The 20,682-nt window shown below is 40.8% G+C and overlaps 1 protein-coding gene across 1 annotated transcript in view; it reads right to left on the bottom strand.

The window, feature by feature from the left end:
* Positions 1-8,696: 8,696 nt before the first annotated feature.
* PDK3 (pyruvate dehydrogenase kinase, isozyme 3) overlaps positions 8,697-20,682 on the bottom strand; it is a 74,689-nt gene continuing 62,703 nt past the window's right edge. Inside the window, exons 10-12 of the mRNA XM_011987994.1 lie at positions 17,886-17,999; positions 15,418-15,557; positions 8,697-9,394 (exon numbers count right to left, since the gene is read on the bottom strand). Coding sequence (XP_011843384.1) covers positions 9,364-9,394; positions 15,418-15,557; positions 17,886-17,999 — 285 coding nt within the window. The 3' untranslated portion in view covers positions 8,697-9,363. The remainder of the gene's footprint in view (positions 9,395-15,417; positions 15,558-17,885; positions 18,000-20,682) is intronic.

Here is a 20,682-nt window from a genome sequence, read left to right on the forward strand (position 1 = left end):
TGTCATTTATCATGAAAAGAGCAAGGTTCAGGCTTCTTGGATAATCTTATGTTCCTGAGATTACAATACTCTAGTTTTGAAGCTCTAGCTCTGAAATTTACGTATGAACTAACAAATCTGAACACACTGTAATAGAGTTCCAGATATTTCCATGGGATTCTTATCAAAGGCTATTCCCTGAGACAGGCGGGGGTAGTGAAAATGTAATTCTCTGAGTACAAAAAAAATACATATAAAATCATTTTGATCTCTTTACTTTTCCCTTTAAAGAAATTACTAAAATAAAAAATATTTATCGCTATAGTCTAAACTCTTATGTTTTATCTTTGTAAATGTTTTTCTTTTAAATGAACACTTATTGCAAGGCCAGGCGTGGGCGGGATGCTTTCATATACATTCTCTTTCCTGATACTTCTCTTAAAATCATTATTTGTGTAGAAATAAAAATATGGTCTGACAATATACACAAAGTTAGTGAAATATTAAAATAATTAGCTAGAAAACAATTGTAATTCTTTGTTTTTGGAAATTATAACATGAAAAAAGTTAAGCAAACTTAATGGAATCCTAAAATGAGTAGAACTTTTCAAGAATGCAATTGCAATCCTGTACTAGAAAATATAATGTGAAAAACAAATCCAAAATACCTCTCTATGTAAATTAAAGCTCAAGCCATGGTATTCAAAATTAAAATGATTTACATAATCTACTATACTTTGTGGGTTTTTTAGTAATTAACCTTCCTGAGGTTGATTTTGTTCTCCTTAGTGTTTGCTTAACTAAAGTGCTTAATAAAATTTCTACAGAATATATTACCCTCTCCATAGATGAATATTATTTTGAACTACAATCTGACAAAAATCTAACTACATTTAATTATGCTTGATTAATCCAAATGTCACTGAGAGATTTATAGAACAGAGAAATACTTTTCAGTTTAAGTTCCTACTCTTCACTGTAAGCTTCCTGGATCCGGTATTACCACAAATTTACTATCTCATGTTTCTAATATTGTTTTTAACATCCCACAAAAAACATTCCCAATAGTCCAGACTGGACCATGGGACTCCAGAGATCTCTGCTGCTTCTCCTTTTCAAGAGACAGGCAAACCTCTATCAAAGAGGAAGTCGCCACTTCCAATAGGAGACACGCTGCCCCTGCAGCGCCGCCAACACTTAAGGGGAAAGGATGGAGAGAAGTGAAGTCAATTCGCCGCCTTTTGGTGTTTTATGCCAAAAAATGCACATACAGGATGCATTATGAACTTATTAAAACACCGTAAGGATATTAAGACAAGGTAAGGGGCTGCTTTTCTTTTAATGCAGGCTCGTAACTGTATCAGACATTTGCTTAGACGCTTTGAGTAACGATGCCCTAAGGTGCTTTAGTTTATATGCAAATAAGTTTGTTTAAAGGGTGACAAATTGGCTCTACCTATAGGGATAAAAACACATCCCATCTTCTTCTCCAGTCGTTAAATCTCCTACTGCTGGGTCACGCAGCTCTACCCCCAGGGACGACCAGACAGACAACGCGTTCTAAGGCGTGGAGGAACTGTCATGAGGGGCCACCTGTGTCACACACGAAGTAACAGTGTCCTGGCCGCCCTAACCCTATCATCCAGATCATGGGGAATTCATGTCCCTATCTTAGAAACAGAAAGGTAGAAACAGAGGTTTCTCGGGAATTCTGTGACCAAAATATTGTTGTCATTTTATTTTCCTTTTGGGGGATGAACACAGCTGATACCTGTGGACTTGAGAGGGAGGCTTTCCCGAATCATCCTTTCCTCCACCTCTAAAACAAGTTTACAAGTGTTAAATGGGGTCTCTTCTGACAAGCAGCTGTTTTAGCTACAGCATCATCATCCAGATGCTTTCAACTTCTATTCAAATAACGAGTTCTAAAGTCCTAAAAAGACACATCTGGAAACTGCCGTCATTACGGGGTTTTGTTACAAGGAAACAGCAGCCCACACTATTCAATGAAGTCTGATTGTAAAAGCTGCCTCCTCTCACCTGACCACAGTTCCCCGTTGGTCAGCAAGACAATGAACTGAAATGGGCTCCCATCTGCTCTGTCTACCCAAAGCTACAGTGTGGGGACTTTGACAGGGTCCCCTGCAGAGCTGAGTGCAGAGCCAGGCACAGAAAACAGACCCTCCAAATTCAGATCAATCGATGTGAAGGTGAGAAAAACTCAGGAAACACTAACACTTCATCTTCTAAGGAACGCACCTGTCCACGATGAAAACAACATTGAGAAGATCCGGTGCCACCTCCTGCATCTCCCTTTCTGGCTGCATTTTTCTCCATAGCACTCATCTCTCAATTGTACTATTCAACGTCCTTATTGTGTTTCTAGTCTGTCTCCCCTAATAGAAAGTGGGTTCATGAGGCAGGGATTTCTGCCTGCTTTGACCCCTGCCACGTGCCCAGCATTCAGCACAGTTTCTGGCACACTGAAGACACTGGACAGTATTGCAATGGAGGACTAAAGGTAGCTTTCCTTCACGACTCCTCTCTCTGCCACCCTCCCTTTGTTAGCCTCTTTTACATGCGGGTACTGGTCTTCAAGTCTCCATTTCACACCAGGACAGACACTAGGGAAAGGTGCTGCCCAGGGTGGAGTTTGGTGCATACAGCAAGGTTGTCACTAGTGCTCCTTGACCGTTATGCCAGAGCTCTGAAGGTGATGCAAGTTTGCTGCTGGATGTCTGGTGCAATGTGCTGACCACCGACGCAAGGAGGCTTCAATTCTACAAACACGCCAAATAAAACCCCAGCCCCAGGATCTACCTACAAACACACTTTCAAAACATTAACTCGGTGTGCTTTGGTGGTGGGCTCCAGGTCTCCAAGCCATGGGAATATATATTCATGAAAAACCAAAAGGAATCCTGATGAAGACTTAACACCTTTCTCTTTCTTGATGAACCAAATTTTAAAATGGGTTGATTGAAAAGACAGGTAAGAAAACCTGTGGCACAGTTAAGGTCTCAGAGGTGTTAACCCCCCTCAGTGGCACAGCTCCACCAACAACCTGTTCGTAAAGAAGAGGTTAGGCGTCTCTTGGTAACTCTGGTGATGTGCTAGTTTGGAGTATTTTAACATATTTAATCAGCTAACTAATAATTGTCAATGGCTGATAACTTAAGTTCATTAAAATGTCAAATGTCCTCTATTTTCAAACCAGAACGTACTGATATCTCTAATCAATGAGACAGGAACCTGACTTAAAAGTTATCTTTCCACACAGAACAGTAAACGAAAATCTCGTATTAAGTTGTTAATCGTCCTTTCTTGCTGGCAATATTGCTTCCTTCTGTTTGCTCAAATACAGATTATGAAGGACATTAGCTTCAAAGTCAATGTTTAAGCATCTGGACTGCTGAAAAGATGGCAGAATAAACGCATGTTTATATAAGTGCTCTTGCCCTCTGACCCACACATCCAAAAGTTGAACAACAAGCTATCTATAATGAAACTAGTAAAAGTCACAACTCCATACCACGGACTCCAGGGCAATGTCTGACAGATACAACCAAGTTGGGGATGAATTGAAGAAGGGGTCTTGCACTTGCCAGGCATTTCTCCCAGTCCCCGGTGGCCACAATTGCTGGGCAGTTAATGAGAGGATTCCCAAGACTCTACTGATCATTTGTTAACTTGGCAAAACAGGACTGGCAACAGTCGGGAGCAGCTGAGAACACTCTGTGCGTGCATGTTTCCAGAAAAATGAGGAGGGGAGGTTGAGATCTCAGATGAACCATGTGTGTTCATCCCCTCTGGTATCCAAAAGAGGAAGAGCGGTGAGAAGCAGGACCAGAGGAGAGAAACCAACTCTGGAACTGATCTCACAAATATGTGCTACATGCAATCCAGGAGAGCAGAAGTACAAACCCATCAAGTTCCTGCTAGGATGACCACTAGTGGGAATGGGGAAACGCAAAGAGGATCTGTCTCCCAATGGGACCTGGCCACCCCCAGGGCAGAGGATTCAACAGTGTCTATGGAAGGCACTCACAGACAACACGTTCCAAGGAGGCTTCGTGTCACTCCTTATTCCCCCAAATCCAAACAGAATGAAAACCAAAAACACCCTCCACCACTACAAGCCATCAAGAGCTAGCCTTAGGGTTCAGGTGCTAAGGTTATCCTTCAAACACGTCTCGCTCACAGGAGGAGTCAAGGAGGATTTACCCACATTCTTCTTGGACAGGTAAAACTGGTACCATGCAAAGACAAGAAGCAGAAGGGGTCATCATGATACTTGTGCAACAAGATAAAAGCAAACAATACAAGAAAAGGAATGAAAGATGCAAAGGATAGATAAATACACTCTAGAAAAAGAATGAGCTCATAAACCATGAAAACTGTAGACAGAATTGTTCAGCCCTGGAAGAAATAAGAAATCAAAGAGGACAACATAATGAGCTAAGGAAAGAAGGAGATAAAAAATGAGACTAGGCTGGGCAAGGTGGCTCACACCTATAATCCAAGAACTTTGGGAGGCTGAGACCAGCGGATCACTTGAGGTCCGGAGTTTGAGACCAGCCTGGGCAACATGGTGAAACCCTGTCTCTACTAAAATACAAAAATTAACCAGGCATGGTGGCATAAGCCTGTAGTCCCAGTTACTTAGGAGGCTGAGGCAGGAGAAACGCTTGAACTCGGGAGGCGGAGGTTGCAGTGAGCAGAGATCACACCACTGCATTCCAGCCTGGGCACAGAGTGAGACGCTGTCTCGAATAAAATAAAATAAAATAAAATAAAATAAAATAAAATAAAACAAAACTGTAACAGAAGCGGAAGCCACATTACAAGGAACAGTACAGTCAACAGTACAGATCAACATTACAATCAACAGTACAGAAAACTGAGTCAGTCAGTGAAATGGAGGATAAGACTTGAAAAAAATCATACAGCGTGAAGAAAGATGAGATGAGTGGCATCTAAGGAAAGATAACTGTGAAGGACAGATAACAGAGAGCCAATATAAAAATGAAGTTTTCAAGAAGAGAACAGACTAAACTGATACAAAAAGCAGTGAGGCCTGAAATGACCATATCTAATGCTCACTGCATTCCAGAAAAAGGCAACAGACAACAGTCAATCCTGAGATATACTCCATTGAAGTTACTAAATCTCAAGGATAAACAAAGAATTCAAGTATCCAGGGCAAACAATCAGGTCATCTACAAAAGGGGAAGAAAAACCCATCAGGACTCAGACCTCTCAGCACCACCAGATATGGACAACAATAAAGTAGCAATAACACCATGTCTCCAGAGAATTCAAGGAAAAAGGATGTGATCCAGAATCTGATAGCTGGCCAAGTTATTGTTCGTAAGTAACAGCAACAGGAATACATTTGTAAATATGCAAGAAAACCCAACCGAAGCTGTAATCCAGTCTGCAAAAAAGATAAAAACATCAGCTCTCAAATGTGGAGTCTTTGTATGAAAGGGCTGGCAGTGAGCACTGAATTCATTCAGACACAGAATTAAGTCGAAATAACTCTAGTAATTACCTACAGCAATCCACTTTAAGTTGCCTGTCTTTTTTGGTAAAAGCTGCCAAATCCATCTGATTATCTCCTCTAACTATGCCAAAATGGAAACACACAAAAGAAACGCTCTCCTGAACGGAATTAACTTGCTCTACAGATAATTTGGAGTTTAGAGCTTACCCTTTGAGGAACAGTATACTGAAGAAATTCCTCAAAGGAGGTAATACAAATCACCTGGTGTATTGTTTCGAGCACCCAACTGCTCGCTTTGGCCCTTCCATTGACTTACCATGCCACCTTGGCAAACTTAACTGCTTTGGGATTCATACGAAAAACCGAGATATAGCTGCGTGGTTCACCTCATGGCATCGTAAGGATCAAATGGCATGCTGTATGCAAAAGGTCTTTGGAATCTATTCGCAAGGCTGTAAAACTATGTCACACTGTTTGGATGAAAAGAATTCTGTACTCAGGAGCCAAAATCAGATACTGAGAGACTAAAAAAGGACGAGATGGCTCCTGTGGATCTATCCCTCCACTTCCTTTCATTTCTCCACATTTTAAAGTCATCTCTTAGCACTACAAAAAGGAAATTCAGCACTTTCACAGCTCCTGACCTGAACTTCCATACTTTCTTTTTTTTTTTTTTGAGACGGAGTCTTGCTGTGTCGCCCAGGCTGGAGTGCAGTGGCCAGATCTCGGCTCACTGCAAGCTCCGCCTCCCGGGTTTCCGCCATTCTCCTGCCTCAGCCTCCCGTGTAGCTGGGACTACAGGCACCCGCCACCTCGCCCGGCTAGTTTTTTGTATTTTTTAGTAGAGATGGGGTTTCACCGTGTTAGCCAGGATGGTCTGGATCTCCTGACCTCGTGATCCGCCCACCTCAGCCTCCCAAAGTACTGGGATTACAGGCGTGAGCCACCGCGCCCGGCCAACTTCCATATTTTTAATTTAGAGACAAGGATGGTTTAAGAACTTAGAAAGATGTTGCCCTACCACCCAAGGAAGATGTCTGACAGTTTTCTATCTTTGATTCACCTACTATTTATGAATATTATTCACTATTTTAATATTATTTATTAATATTGTTTATTAAGCACCTACTATGTGTCAGGCACTATTTTAAAGAGACACAGTCCCCACTTAAAATCAAATAAATGAGAGAGCAATACAGAACAATGGGAAATAATTTAGCTGAAAAAGGGTCCATGTCTATTTGTGTTACAACCTATGTGGGGAAATCTGACCATTTGCTTATAGGCAAACCCAGTAAACAGCCAGATTCTCTGCCTAAATTAAGAGAATCATGTACAGTTGACAAAAAGGATAAATGAATACTTGGGTAAAGAGGCTAGTAAGCTAGAAGAACACAGATGTTCCTGAAACTCTTCTTGCAGTTGCTTTAGGATTAAAGATAAAATCTTAATGAAGAAAACAAAGACAGGAGAAGCAAGGTTGTACTGGGGTCAGATAGATGTGAGGAAGACAAAAAGTGTGCTAGTAAAGAACTACCGATTAAGTCATGAAGACACTGAAATCAATCTTTACTTTTGAAAAACACTTGTAAAGGGAAGAACGTGATGAGATTTTTCTACACCATATTTTCCATATGCGGCCCCTTACATGGTACTGCTTGTGAGGATGTGGTAATCGATGGGCCTTCCTCAAACAAGAGAAACGCTGTCAGAGCCAGGCAGTAGGCAGCACACCCTAAACTGCTGCTTCCTCTCTCCTACAGTGTATCACACTGGGAAGCATAAAGGAGTATCGTTGGAAATTGAGGCCAAGGAAGATATTACCTCATGTTTATAAGGAAGCTAGGGTCGGCTGGGCGCGGTGGCTCGCACCTGTAATCCCAGCACTATGGGAGGCTGAGGGGGCGGGTCACTTGAGGTCAGGAGTTCGAGACCAGCCTGGTCAACATGGTGAAACCCCGTCTCTACAAAAAAATACAAAAACTAGCTGGGCGTGGTGGTGCACACCTATAATCCCAGCTATTTGGGAGGCTGAGGCACAAGAATTGCTTGAACCTGGGAGGCAGAGGTTGTAGTATGCCAAGATGGTGCCACTGCACTCCAGCCTAGGAGACAGAGTGAAACTGTGTCTCAAAAAAAAGAGGAAGCTAGGGTCTTTGCATGTAAACGACCATTTTTTGGTTTTTTTTTTTTTTTTTTTTACATCTTTTACGCCACACAAAAATAATCATATGGAGCAGTCCCATTCCCAAGACACTGACTCGGTCCTCAGACCTATGGGCTTCCTACGGCCCACCTCTCACCAGTCTCTCGGAAGTACATCAGTATTTCTTTTACCTGATTGATTATATATGAGTTCTCTGATGAGATCCTTCTAAGGATGGAAGAGATGAGCTCTTTCTAAAGATGAATGGAACTACCCTGAGCTCAGGTAATATAACGAAATAAAAGAAAAGCAGATCCAGTGGAATGAAGAGAAATAGGAATGCAATCCAGCCACATGCAGCTGGGCAAAGCACACCTCGTCTTGGGGAGAAATCCCCCACGGTGGTGGGAGTGGGGCTAATTGCATTGGTACTATCATATGACTAAAGCAGGATGAATGGTTTACAAGTCAGAACTTCTACATCAGTGGACTCAACACTTACAAATTGGACTGAAACATTTATACGGACATTAAAACAGGGCGGAAGTCAAAACAGATGATATATATGGAAAATTATCATGAAGAGAAGCACATCCTGTGGAGCTGTATATAGGATGCTGGTATCAATCCGGATTCTTCGATCACTTCTATTCCTAAGGGTAAATATAACATCATTCCTCTTTCCTTATCCCAAATCGTCTGCTAATTCCCACTTCCAACTTTTAGCAAAAAGGATTGTGAAAATCAGACTGAGCTGACAATTCTAAAACTAAGATGAATGAAAATGAAAATTATCAAGACCTGGAGCATTTTTCAAAAATAAACTAGAGAGGCCTTTTCCCTCCGATAGTCTATTTTACAGCTAGTAAAGTGCATCACACAGAAACTTCCAATTCCTTAGAAGACTACAAAGGAATAAAATATGACACAGGTACTGTATTAGATGGATAGAAGTTTGACAGAAGCATAAAAACTCCACTCCACACTCTGTGCAAATGTGGTATTGACCAGGAGGCAGTTTTTCACTTAAGATCTTTGAAACCAAGCAGTTGGGTGAAAAATTCGAAGATAACATTTGGAATGCTTTAATCAACAGAAATATACAAATGAATTTTAAAATAAAACGAAGGCAACAGTGAAGAAGATCTAACATGAAAGTCGCCACAACCTCACAATGAGAATCCGATCAGATGGAAGAAGGCAAAAGCCTAAATCATAGAGTGGCGGAGGGAGGCATGGGAGAGACGGAGGGCTCTGGGACTAAATCATCAGGGCATGGCCAGCTGATGTCTTCCGCTTCCAGGGTCCCAGGGCCCTAGCTGGAGGTTTGGGACAAATATGATATTTGGTCACAAGGAGCAACAGTACGATCTGCTGTATCTGGAATGGGAAAGGCGCACAGAATCCTGGAAGGACTGAAGACATCAGATGCTATGAAAACAAGACGGAGTGTACGAGGGCACAAGAGCTGTAAGGAGGCTCGGTGCTCTTCGGTGACAGGCATCAATCACACCACAACAAGATGTCATAAAAAAGTTACTACTTTAGTGGAAGATCTGGAGTAGCTACAGGAAAAGCTCCTTGGGAAAGTCCAGGTGGTACAGAGAAAATACACATTCAAGCACTAGGAATAACTATGATGCCACGCTCAGAGCAGGGAGAAAGCAGTTCTCTCTGGTTGACTTGCAGAAGGCAATCTTTCTTCACAGAGAGGACCAGAGCATTCAGTCCTCTAGAAAGTTCTATTAGTCTTGATCTTGTCCCTACAAAGAAAACAATGAGAATATCCATAGTGAGTTTGTGAGTACAACCTCCTCTGTTTTGACCAGGACTTAGAGCATTTCATTATAGTGATAATTCAAAAACCCTTGCCGTATCTCAGAATTATTTTCTACAATTACTACAGAAACAGAATGACCATTTAATTACTTACATATACTTTAAAACGGTTCTTTACTGTCAGTGAAAACTCTGGTTAGATATAGAGTGACTGCTAAAAAGTATGAGGTTTCTTTTGGGGGTGATGAAAATATGCTAAAGTTAGATAGTGGGAAGGGCTGCACAACTCTGTGAATATAGTAAAAAATATGGAATTGTATACTTTTATTTATTTATTTATTATTGAGACGGAGTCTCGCTCTGCCGCCCAGGCTGGAGTGCAGTGACAAGATCTTGGCTCATGGCCACCTCTGCCTCCTGGGTTCAAGCAATTCTCGTGCCTCAGCCTCCCAAGCAGCTGGGATTACAGGCGCCCGCCACCGCCATCCGGCTAATTTTTGTATTTTTAATAGAGATGGGGTTTTGCCATGTTGTCCAGGCTGGTCTTGAACTTCTGACCTCAAGTGATCCACCCGCCATAGCCTCCCAAAGTGCTGGGATTACAGGCGTGAGCCACTGTGCCTGGCCAGAATTATATATTTGTAAAGGGTGAAATTTATGTTGTGTGAATTAATCTCAATAAAACTCTTACTTAGAAACTGTTTTGAAAACAAATTTTCTTAGAATCTCCCATGTATAAATACCTAGTGAATTTACCATACTTACTAAATTCTTTCCCCAAATCTCTACTGATTATTTGTACAGTTTAACAATTTTAATTGTCAGGCTAAGCATTTTAAAATTTTAAGAATTGCTTTCTGCTTAAATTTGTTCATCTAATAACATATGAGAAGTTAAGACTAATACTTAATTAGCATACAACCTGAACTACTTAGTTTTAAAATTGCCTTTAAAATAATATTCAGTTAAAGCCACCTTTTTACAACCAAACATTTTTCTAAAGATGGCTTCTGCACTACTCAAATTACTCCACATATCAGAGCAATAGTTTGAACCGTTTGAATCAACCGGTCACAGTGATGCTCAACATACTATTTGACATACATACAGACTGAAAATGGAATCAACAGAAATTGGTATGATCCAGGTATTTCAAGCTGATTTAGCTTAAACTTGGCTGGGAATAGTGAGAGTATGTATGTTTGTGTCCACAAACCAAACTTCTCTAAACTTCATCATTTGAGATGAGTGGCCAGTCCAGCAATATTGTATAGCAGTCCACCATGACACTTCCATAGAAAAAAATAAACATCCATATGGATATCATTTATAACACTTGTCAGAGAAGACCAATGCTACTAAATGGTACAATATTGCAAAGCTATATAAACTGTATTTGTATACAAATATCTTTCTGTTGCATTATGCTAAAGTTGTTAAAAAAAATCAAGGTTTTCAGAGTAATAAGAAATATATACAGTTAAAATATATTGGGGAGAAACATTACAGTGCTAAAATAGAATAAAATATCAATATGAACTTATGATTTAAAATATATTTTAAATATAGCTATATTTTATAGCTCTGTCCAGGAAAAGGTATGCCTAGAAAAGGTATGCCTAGAAAAAAAAGCTCTGCCTAGAAAAGGTATAACAAGCATTCTCAATTCTAAGATTAGCATCTCTAATACTGATTAAAAAGAAATAGGGCTGGTCGCCGTGGCTTATGCCTGTAATCCCAACACTTTGGGAGGCTGAGGCAGGCAGATCACCTGAGGTCAGGAGTTCGAGACCAGCCTGGCCAACGTGGTGAAACCCCATCTCTACTAAAAATACAACAACAAAAAAAAGTAGCCAGGCGTGGTGGCTCATGCCTGTAGTCCCAGCTACTTGGGAGGCTGAGACACAAGAATCGCTTGAACCCAGGAGGCGGAGGCTGTAGTGAGCTGAGACTGAGCCACTGCACTCCAACCTGGGTGACAGAGTGTGACTCTGTCTCAAAAAAAAAAAAAAAAAAAAGAAACAAGACTCCTTGGGGGAGAATAGTTGATTCCAGGACGCGGGCACAGAAGGTATAAGATGAACCTAGGATATCATCTTGGGCAAGAAACGCTTTCAAGGCAATAGAACACAAAGGATCCAGCTGGAAATAGCTCTCACTGGCCAAAGGTATGTCAATTCAAGCATCAAAAAGGAAATGACTGTTACATACAATAACATGGATGAATCTCACATAAAGCCAGACACAAAAGGGTATAGACTATGTGTTCCTTTTAAGTTCAAGAAGAGAACCTACGGTGACAGAGTTAGAAAAGTAATTATATGGTGGAGGAGGGAGGGAGAAGTGTTAGACTAGAAAGGAGTCTTTGGGGGTAGAGGAAATATAGATGTAAAAAAAAAAGCTGTAAACTTAAGATGTGTGCACTTTACTATTACTACATGTTATGCTTCAATAAAATAAGTGCCAATTAAAACATATCAAAGTAACAAAATCTATAATACTACTAAAAAAGACAAAGCCATAAACTCATTTGTTACCATTTAAGGTGGCTTTTAACATATTTCTTACCTGGAAAATTGGTAACTTGAAGGGAATTTAATTGTCCCTTTAAATGTAAAAGGAAGGAGTTAAACACTTATCAGAGGAACTATACTTCAAAATACCTAAATGGCCTTATTTGATGAGGAAGAGCTTTACTTTATAGGAGAATAATTGACAAAGGAATCATTTTTTTAAACATCCTTTTATAAACCCAAATAAAATTACTGTATTAATTTTAACACAGGCCAAAATGATCAATTGGGGTAAAAGCCATTAGGTGAACAGCTGATGGGTAAGTATACATTTGCATAGTGCCAAAATAACACCACACAGATTATTTTCTAGTGAAAAGGGGAAAAATAACTATAACTCAGAGGGATCAGACAGCCATCACCTAAACTATGCTCAATCATAACATCACTAATGGTGGGTCATGAGATGTCATGGGTCTCATAGTGTAATTCTGCAACAGTGCTTATGGATATTCTAGCAAAAAATGTTCCATTAGCTCTTTCTTTCTTTCCTTCCCTCTCTTTCTTTCTTTCTTTCTTTCTTTCTTTCTTTCTTTCTTTCTTTCTTTCTTTCTTTCTTTTTCTTTCTTTTTCTTTTCTTTCTCTTTCTTTCTTTTTCTTTCTTTCTTTTTTTTTTTTTGACAGAGTCTCACTCTGTTGCCCAGGCTGGGGTGCAGTGGCACATTCTCAGCTCACTGCAACCTTTGCCTCCTGGCTTCAAGTGATTCTCATTCCTCAGCCACCTGAGTAGCTGTGATTACAGGCGTGCACCACCACGCCTGGCTAATTTTTGTATTTTTAGTAGAGACAGGGTTTTGCCATGTTGTCCAGGCTGGTCTCGAACTCCTGACCTCAAGTGATCTGCCCACCTCGGTCCCCCAAAGTGCTGGGATTACAGGCATGAGCCACCGCACCCAGCCGCCATTAGCTTGTAATGAACTCCCAATTTATAGAAAATACAGGGAATGGGGAATAAGCTAAATGACATTTCAAAGAAGAAATTAAACAAATCAAGGTAGGATACTTTTTCAGTACAACTGGCATGGTCTCTCAATAACGAAATGCAACCTAAGTATCCATCAACAGATGAATGGATAAAGAAAATGTGATGTGTATGTGTGTGTATATATGTATGTGTGTGTGTGTGTGTGTGTATATATACACATATATACACAGATACACATACAATGGAGTACTATTCAGCCATAAAAAAGAATGAAATCCAGTCATTCGCAACAACATGGATAGAACTAGAAGTCATTATGCTAAGTAAAATGAGCCAGGCGCAAAAACATAAACTTCACATGTTCTCACTTATTTGTGGAATCTAAAATTCAAAGTAATTGAAGTCATGGACACAGTGAGTAGAAGAATGGTTACCAGAGGCTGGGAAGGGTAGTGGGAGGGTTGAGGAGAAGTGGGGATGGTCAATGGGTACAAAAAAATAGAAAGAATGAAAAAGACCTACTATTTGATAGCACAATAGGGTGACTACAGTCAACAATAACTTAATTGTATATTTTGAAATAACTTAGAGAATGTAATTGGATTGTTTGTAACTCAAAGGATAAATGCTTGAGGGGATGGATGCCCCATTCTCCGTGACGTGCTTATTTCACGTTGCATGCCTGTATCACAACATCTCACGTACCCCAGAAATATATACACCTACTATGTACCCACAAAACTTTTTTAAATTAAAAGACAATAACAACAACTTGAGACTACCCAGATGTGTTATGTGGTCCTGGAATAGATCTCGGTTTAGACAAATCAGGTGAATGATTATTGACATGGAAAGATGGGATGGTTAAATGAAACAAAAGCAGGTTGTAAAACAGTATGAATAGTGTAATCTCATTTGCAAAAAAATACATATATACACAAATGGCAAAATGTCTGGAAGAACATACAGAAGCTATAGCAGTGGCAATGTCTGGGTTTTGGGAACACAGAGGTCTCTCCTTTCTTTTTTGGCTTACTTATGTCCTCTATTTTTTCTTTTCTTTCTTTTTTTTTGAGATGGAGTCTAGCTCTATTACCCAGGCTGGAGTGCAGTGGTACTATCTTGGCTCACTGCAACCTCCGTCTCCTGGGTTCAAGCAATTCTCCTGCTTCAGCCTCCCAAGTCGTTGGAATTACAGGCGCGTGCCACCACACCCAGCTAATTTTTGTATTTTTAGTAGAGACCGAGTTTCCCCATATTGGCCAGGCTGGTCTTGAACTCCTGACTTCAAGTGATCCATCCACCTCAGCCTCTCAAAGTGCTGGGATTACTGGCATGAGCCACTGCGCCCAGACAACGTTTTCTTATTTTTTTATAATGCACATATACTGCTTTTTTGTTAATACAGGATTATTTTAAGTTAAATGAAGCAGAACCCTACTGTTGCTAGTAGAGTTGAAGCTTAAGGGTAGGTAGTCAGAAGAAAACTACAGATTATTTTCCTTATTACCATAAAACAGTGAAACTTCTTCTGTGATTGATAACTTTTCCTTTATAATGTTTAAATTTTTTATTGTGATAAGCTACACATAACATAGAACTTACCATCTTTTTCTTGTTTGAGACACGGTCTTGTTCTGTCCCCCAGGCAGGTGTGCAGTGGTGCAAATCATAGCTCACTACAGCCTGGAAGTCCTGGGCTCAAGTGATCCTCCCGCCTCAGCCTCCTGAGTAGCTAGGACTACAGACACACACCACCACACCTGGCTAATTTTACCTTTTTAAATTTTTTGCTGAGACGGGGTCTCACTATGTTGCCTAGACTGGTCTCGAACTCCTGGCTTCAAGAGATCATCCAGCCTCAGCCTCCCAAAGTGTTGGGATTACAGGCGTGAGCCACCACACCCAGCCCAGAACTTACCATCTTAACCATTGCTACACGTACAGTTCAGTGGCATTGAGTACATTCACACTGTTGTGCAAGCATCACCACCATCCATCTCCAGAAGTTTTTCATCTTTCCACCTGAAACTCTGTACCCATGAAACAATGACTCCCCATTCCCTCTTCCTCGCTAGCACCTGGCAACCTCCCTTCAACTTTGTGTCTCTGCATTTGACTACTCTAGGTACCCCACATAAGTGGAATCATAGTATTTGTCCTTTTATGTCTGGCTTATTTCACTTAGCATAATGACTTCAAGATTCACCCATGTTGTAGCACATATCAGAATGTCCTTCCTTTTTAAGGCCGAATATTATTCCATTGCATGAACTGATCACCTTTTATCTTGATTGATCATTTTAACTTATTTTTCATTTTCAATCTATAACGTTTATGATGACAAACTGCAAATTTAATTGCTTTTTAAATAAAATTCATGGCAGGCCAAATCCCTGCTCGCTGTTGTGAATACCTCTACAGTGCAAGAATTCCTGGAACAGTGAGTGGGACACCTTTACTCAGACAAATCAGATACTTTGTAATGGAAATCAAAGTGGTATATTACTGTTTCGCTTTGTATTTTGAAGCATCCCTGGGTTCACTGCTGGGATTGCTCCAATCGTCGGCTTCAGGCGTGGTCTTGTAATGGCGCCATGCGGACTTATTAAAAACTGGAAGTCTCTCAAATGACTCACTTGAAAGAGCCTATTGGAGAAACAAAAATATACATCAAAGGTCCACAGTGTCATTTTCTCAAGTGAAATAGTAACCCAAATTTTATTATGTAAAACATCAGAAACTTTAATACATATTTTCAAAATGATATTAAAAATACACCTTAGTAGTTTACTTAGACTGGCCAGGAAAACATTAAACCTTTTTTAAAGGAATGAAAACATTTGCTCATTCAAAATCAGAACTGAAATACACATGACCAGAACAAAACATATTTTAATTCAGCTCATACTGCTTTGATCAACTATTTTTACTATACCTGGTGATTGGTCTCACAAAAGGCCCAGGAAGAAATAAAGTCTCATGCATCCCAGGTTTATAAACACACACCATCAAGTGATATTAAATATCACATTACTTAGAGGCATGGGCATCTAAGATAAATACTCCCAATAACTGGTTAAATTCTGGTGTCACATACACAGGTTGAGTATCCCTTTGAAATGCCTGGGAACAGGCCTGACACAGTGGCTCACACCTGTAATCCCAGCACTTTGGAGGCTGAGGCAGGTGGATCACCTGAGGTTAGGAGTTAGAAACCAGCCTGGCCAACATGGTGAAACCCTGTCTCTACTAAAAATACAAAAAAATTAGCCGGGTGTGGTGGCGCGCACCTGTAATCCCAGCTACTCAGGAGGCTGAGGCAGGAGCATAGCTTGAACCCAGGAGGCGGAGGTTGCAGTGAGCCAAGATAGCGGTACTGCACTCCAGCCTGGGTGACAGAGCGAGACTCCGTCAAGAAAAGAGAAGAGAGAGAAGAGAAGAGAAGAGAAGAGAAGAGAAGAGAGAAGAGAGAAGAGAAGAGAAGAGAAGAGAAGAGAAGAGAAGAGAAGAGAAGAGAAGAGAAGAGAAGAGAGAAGAGAGAAGAGAGAAGAGAGAAAAGAGAAAAGAGAAGAAAAGAAAAGAGAAGAAAAGAAAAGAAAAGAAAAGAAAAGAAAGAAAAGAAGGAAGGAAAGAAGGAAGGAAAGAAAGAAATGCTTGGGACCAGAAGTAGTTCTGATTTTTTCTGATTTTGGAATATTTGCATTGTGCTTACCTGTTAAGCATCCCTAATCTGAAAATCTGAAATCTGGAGTACTCCAATAAGCATTTCCTTTAAGCTTGACCTTTGAGCAAGCATCACATTGGCGCTCAAAAAGTTCCAGATTTTCAAGCATTTTGGATGGCAGATTCTTGGGTGAGGGATGCTTGACCCGCAGTAGCATGTTATGCCACTGTTTAAAAGAATGAGCCAGTTCTACATAAACTGTTCTGGAAAGATCTCCAAGACAGATTGGAAAGTAAAAAAAATAAGAAGGTGCTGAAATTTCATTTATGTGGGAAAAATTCTATTTTTCCCATATTTATAAACGTAGAATCAACTCTAGGAGGAACCGTAAGACGCTAAGACCTGTGGTGATCTCCGCTGAAGAGAACTGGTGGTTTAGGGCCAGTGGGAGGAGAGACTAATTTTTCCTTTTGCAGCTTTTAAATTTTTATTATGTGTCTATATTACCCATTCAAAAAAATGTTACAAATATTCTAGAGTTTAGAAATAAAAGTCCAATTATCACCAATGAATAAGAAAGACAGTGTTACAGAGAAGTTTGTTATGAAATGAACCTTTTATCTAACCATATTATGATTACTGAATTCTTGTAACTTTGGGAAAGCCAGTGAGTTTTTAAAACCAAAGACCAAAATACTTCAGTTTATGAAAATCTACCTCCTTTTAGATCAGATCTTTCAACAGGCATGCAGTTTTTTAAGTCACAATTTAAAATTATAGTTTTAAAAATCAGCATTTTAATTTTTTTTTTTCTCTTTTGAGACGGAGTCTCATTCTATCGCCCAGGCTAGAGTACAGCGGCACCGTCTTAGCTCACTGCAACCTCTGCCTTGCGGGTTCAAGTGACTCTCCTGCCTCAGCCTCCTGAGAAGCTGGGACTAGAGGCGTGCACCACCACACCAGCTAATTTTTTGTATTTTTAGTAGACATGGGGTTTCACCATGTTGGCCAGGCTGGTCTCGAACTACTGACCTCAGGTGATCTGCCCACCTCAGCCTCCCAAAGTGCTGGGATTACAGGCATGTGCCACCGTGCCTGGCCAAAATCAGTATTTTAATTTCTATACCTCCACGTTTCATATTTTGCTATACCTGAGCATAGAATCAAGGGTGAGGCATAACATGGTTTTCATGGGTAAGTGAAGTAAATCTGCGATGAATCTAAGAGACGATCGCTATTCTCAATCAGTGATTAGAACTTAAAGCTTTAAAAAGCAAAGATGCCTCATACTAACAAATAAAATGCAGTACCTTCAAATAAATGACAGCATCAGTACCCACTCCTTCCATGGAATACAGTTTCAGATCTCCTTGAAAATATCTAGCATACAGACGGGAAATTGGCAAACCATAACCAAATCCAGCCTATTGAGAAAAGAAAATTAATACAGTGAGACATGCACAAATGCTAACACATTTTATATGATGACCATTCAGAGAAGGTTAAAATAAATTCTTGATTCAGATTTAAATCAAAGAAATTACTGACTCAACCTTTACAATGATGTATATCCTCTTCTATGGCAAACAACCTCTTTATTTTCACCCTGCAAAAACATGTCTTATATGTTTGGATAATAATAAAAACATTCTATTTTTTGACTAATACTTTTTTAGCATTTAAAAGCAAAGTTTTATCATTTTTAAAAAGCACATTCCAAGGCTGGGCACGGTGGCTCACACCTGTAATCCCAGCACTTTGGGAGGCTGAGGCAGGTAGATCACTTGAGGTCAGGAATTCGTGACCAGCCTGGCCAACATGGCGAAACCCCGTCTCTACTACAAAAATTAGCTGGGCGAGGTGGTGGGAGACTGTAGTCCCAGCTACTCAGGAGGCTGAGGCAGGAGAATCGCTTGAACCTGGGAGGTGGAGGTTGCAGTGAGCTGAGATGGCACCACTGCACTCCAGCCTGGGTGACAGAGCGAGACTCCATCTCAAAAAAAAAAAAAAAAAAAAAAAAAAAAAAAAAAAAAAAAAAAAGCACATTCCAAATCAAGAGGAATGTGACCTGATGACAAAACTAAACCACATCATTTCAACGTCCCACGATCAGATTTCCCTGCTCTTAGAACTGAAAATCAATAGCGCAGTGCTGAGTGCAAATCTACCAGTAACAAAATGAGAACACGGAAAGGAAAACAATTTTCTGAGAGGCAACTTCTAAGGTTCCAGGAATGTGAGAATATTTTGGTATATTATAGTTCAGATATTTTTAGAGATTAAAAAAATTTTCAGTACCCTCCTATATCTCCATGTCATGGAACTCTAACTGTCAGGGAGAAAAAAAAAGGTCTCAGGTATGGACAAGAACAATACGAATCGAAACTAAATGTAATATCGTTTGCGGTGGCAGTGGGGCAGGGTGTGGAAGGAGATATTTTAACACCAAGCTTCCTCACTTCTGGTTAAATCTATGAACAAGGTTAAGGAAGGAGGGCAGGGGACCATGTGCATAGAGTCACATGGGCCTTAGACTCAGACAGACCCAAGTTGAAATCCACTTTGTGTGTGACTCTGAGCAGTTTGCTCAACCTCTTTGAGACCAATTTTTCATCTGAATATATGATTTTAAAAAAAAACTGGCCGGGCGCGGTGGCTCAAGCCTGTAATCCCAGCACTTTGGGAGGCCGAGACGGGCGGATCACGAGGTCACGAGATCGAGACCATCCTGGCTAACATGGTGCAACCCCGTCTCTACTAAAAAACACAAAAAACTAGCCGGGCGAGGTGGCAGGCGCCTGTAGTCCCAGCTACTCGGGAGGCTGAGGCAGGAGAATGGCGTGAACCCGGGAGGCGGAGCTTGCAGTGAGCTGAGATCCGGCCACTGCACTCCAGCATGGGTGACAGAGCAAGACTCCGTCTCAAAAAAAAAAAAAAAAAAAAAACTGACCTCAGAGCTGCTATAAGGATTAAATAATATAACAAGTATCAAATCTTAGCACAGTGCTTACCACAGTAAAACTAAATAAATCGAAGCTGGTACTCTAGCTACTGGAAGCAGCAATTTTATGAAGTTACATGGATTTCTGCCCTTTTCTAACATCTCTCCTTGATACCTTCTCTCAGGGTAGCGTCTAACTGAAAGGGCAGAGGGTAAAAGAACATACTCCATTATTTGAGGGCTTTAGGACTTGCTGAATATGGCCAGTAGTGAAGATGAGATATCTATAGCAGTGACTCAGGTAACCACAGCAAAGAAACTAGCTCACTCTAGGAAGAGATGTGAGGAAATCTGCCTTCTATGCTCAAGCAAGGCCCAGAGCCTGCCCTCAGGTCCAACACAGAACAGGCGAGAGCTCCGAGGCCAATGCAGATGTGAGTGTAAGCCCAGACTCCCAGAGTGCAGAGGAGGGGTCTGGACCTCGGATTGGCTGAGGTTCAGGAAAGGTTTCCCAGAGGGTCAAAGCATCAGCAGGAGTTCGCTGGGTGGATATTCTCACAACAGAAATGCAAGTGTAAAGGTACAGAGGTGTAAAAGTGCAAGTTGCTCAATGAGGAAATTATGTTTTCTAGTGGTACATATCCATGTGCCCACTTTAAAGCTGAGGAGAGTTTCTTTTTCTTTCTTTTTTTTTTTTTGAGGCAGAGTCTCGCTCTGTCGCCCAGGCTGGAGTGCAGTGGCATAATCTTGGCTCGCTGCAACCTCCACCTCCCAGGTTCAAGCAATTCTTGTGCCTCAGCCTCCTGAGTAGCTGGGATTACAAGCGTGCGCCACTGCTCCTGACTATTTTCATGTATTTTTAGTAGAGACCGGGTTTCACCATGTTGGCCAGGCTGGTCTCGAACTCCTGACCTCAAGTGATCCACCCGCCTTGGCCTCCCAAAGTGCTAGGATTACAGGCCAGTTTCTTAACTGGGAGAGCCACTCGTGGAAGCATTTCTTCAAAAGGAAAGGCCACATAGTACACTGGAAAGAACACAGACATGGCCAGCACCAGCTCTGCAGTTCATTAGTTCAGTGACTTTGGGCAAGGTCATTTCCTCATTTCCTCATCTATACAATGGGAGTGTGCGTGCGTAATTTTTAAAGGTCTCTTACAAGTCCCC

Source organism: Mandrillus leucophaeus, unplaced genomic scaffold (assembly GCF_000951045.1).
Source record: "Mandrillus leucophaeus isolate KB7577 unplaced genomic scaffold, Mleu.le_1.0 Scaffold321, whole genome shotgun sequence".
Classification (NCBI taxonomy): Eukaryota; Metazoa; Chordata; class Mammalia; order Primates; family Cercopithecidae; genus Mandrillus; species Mandrillus leucophaeus.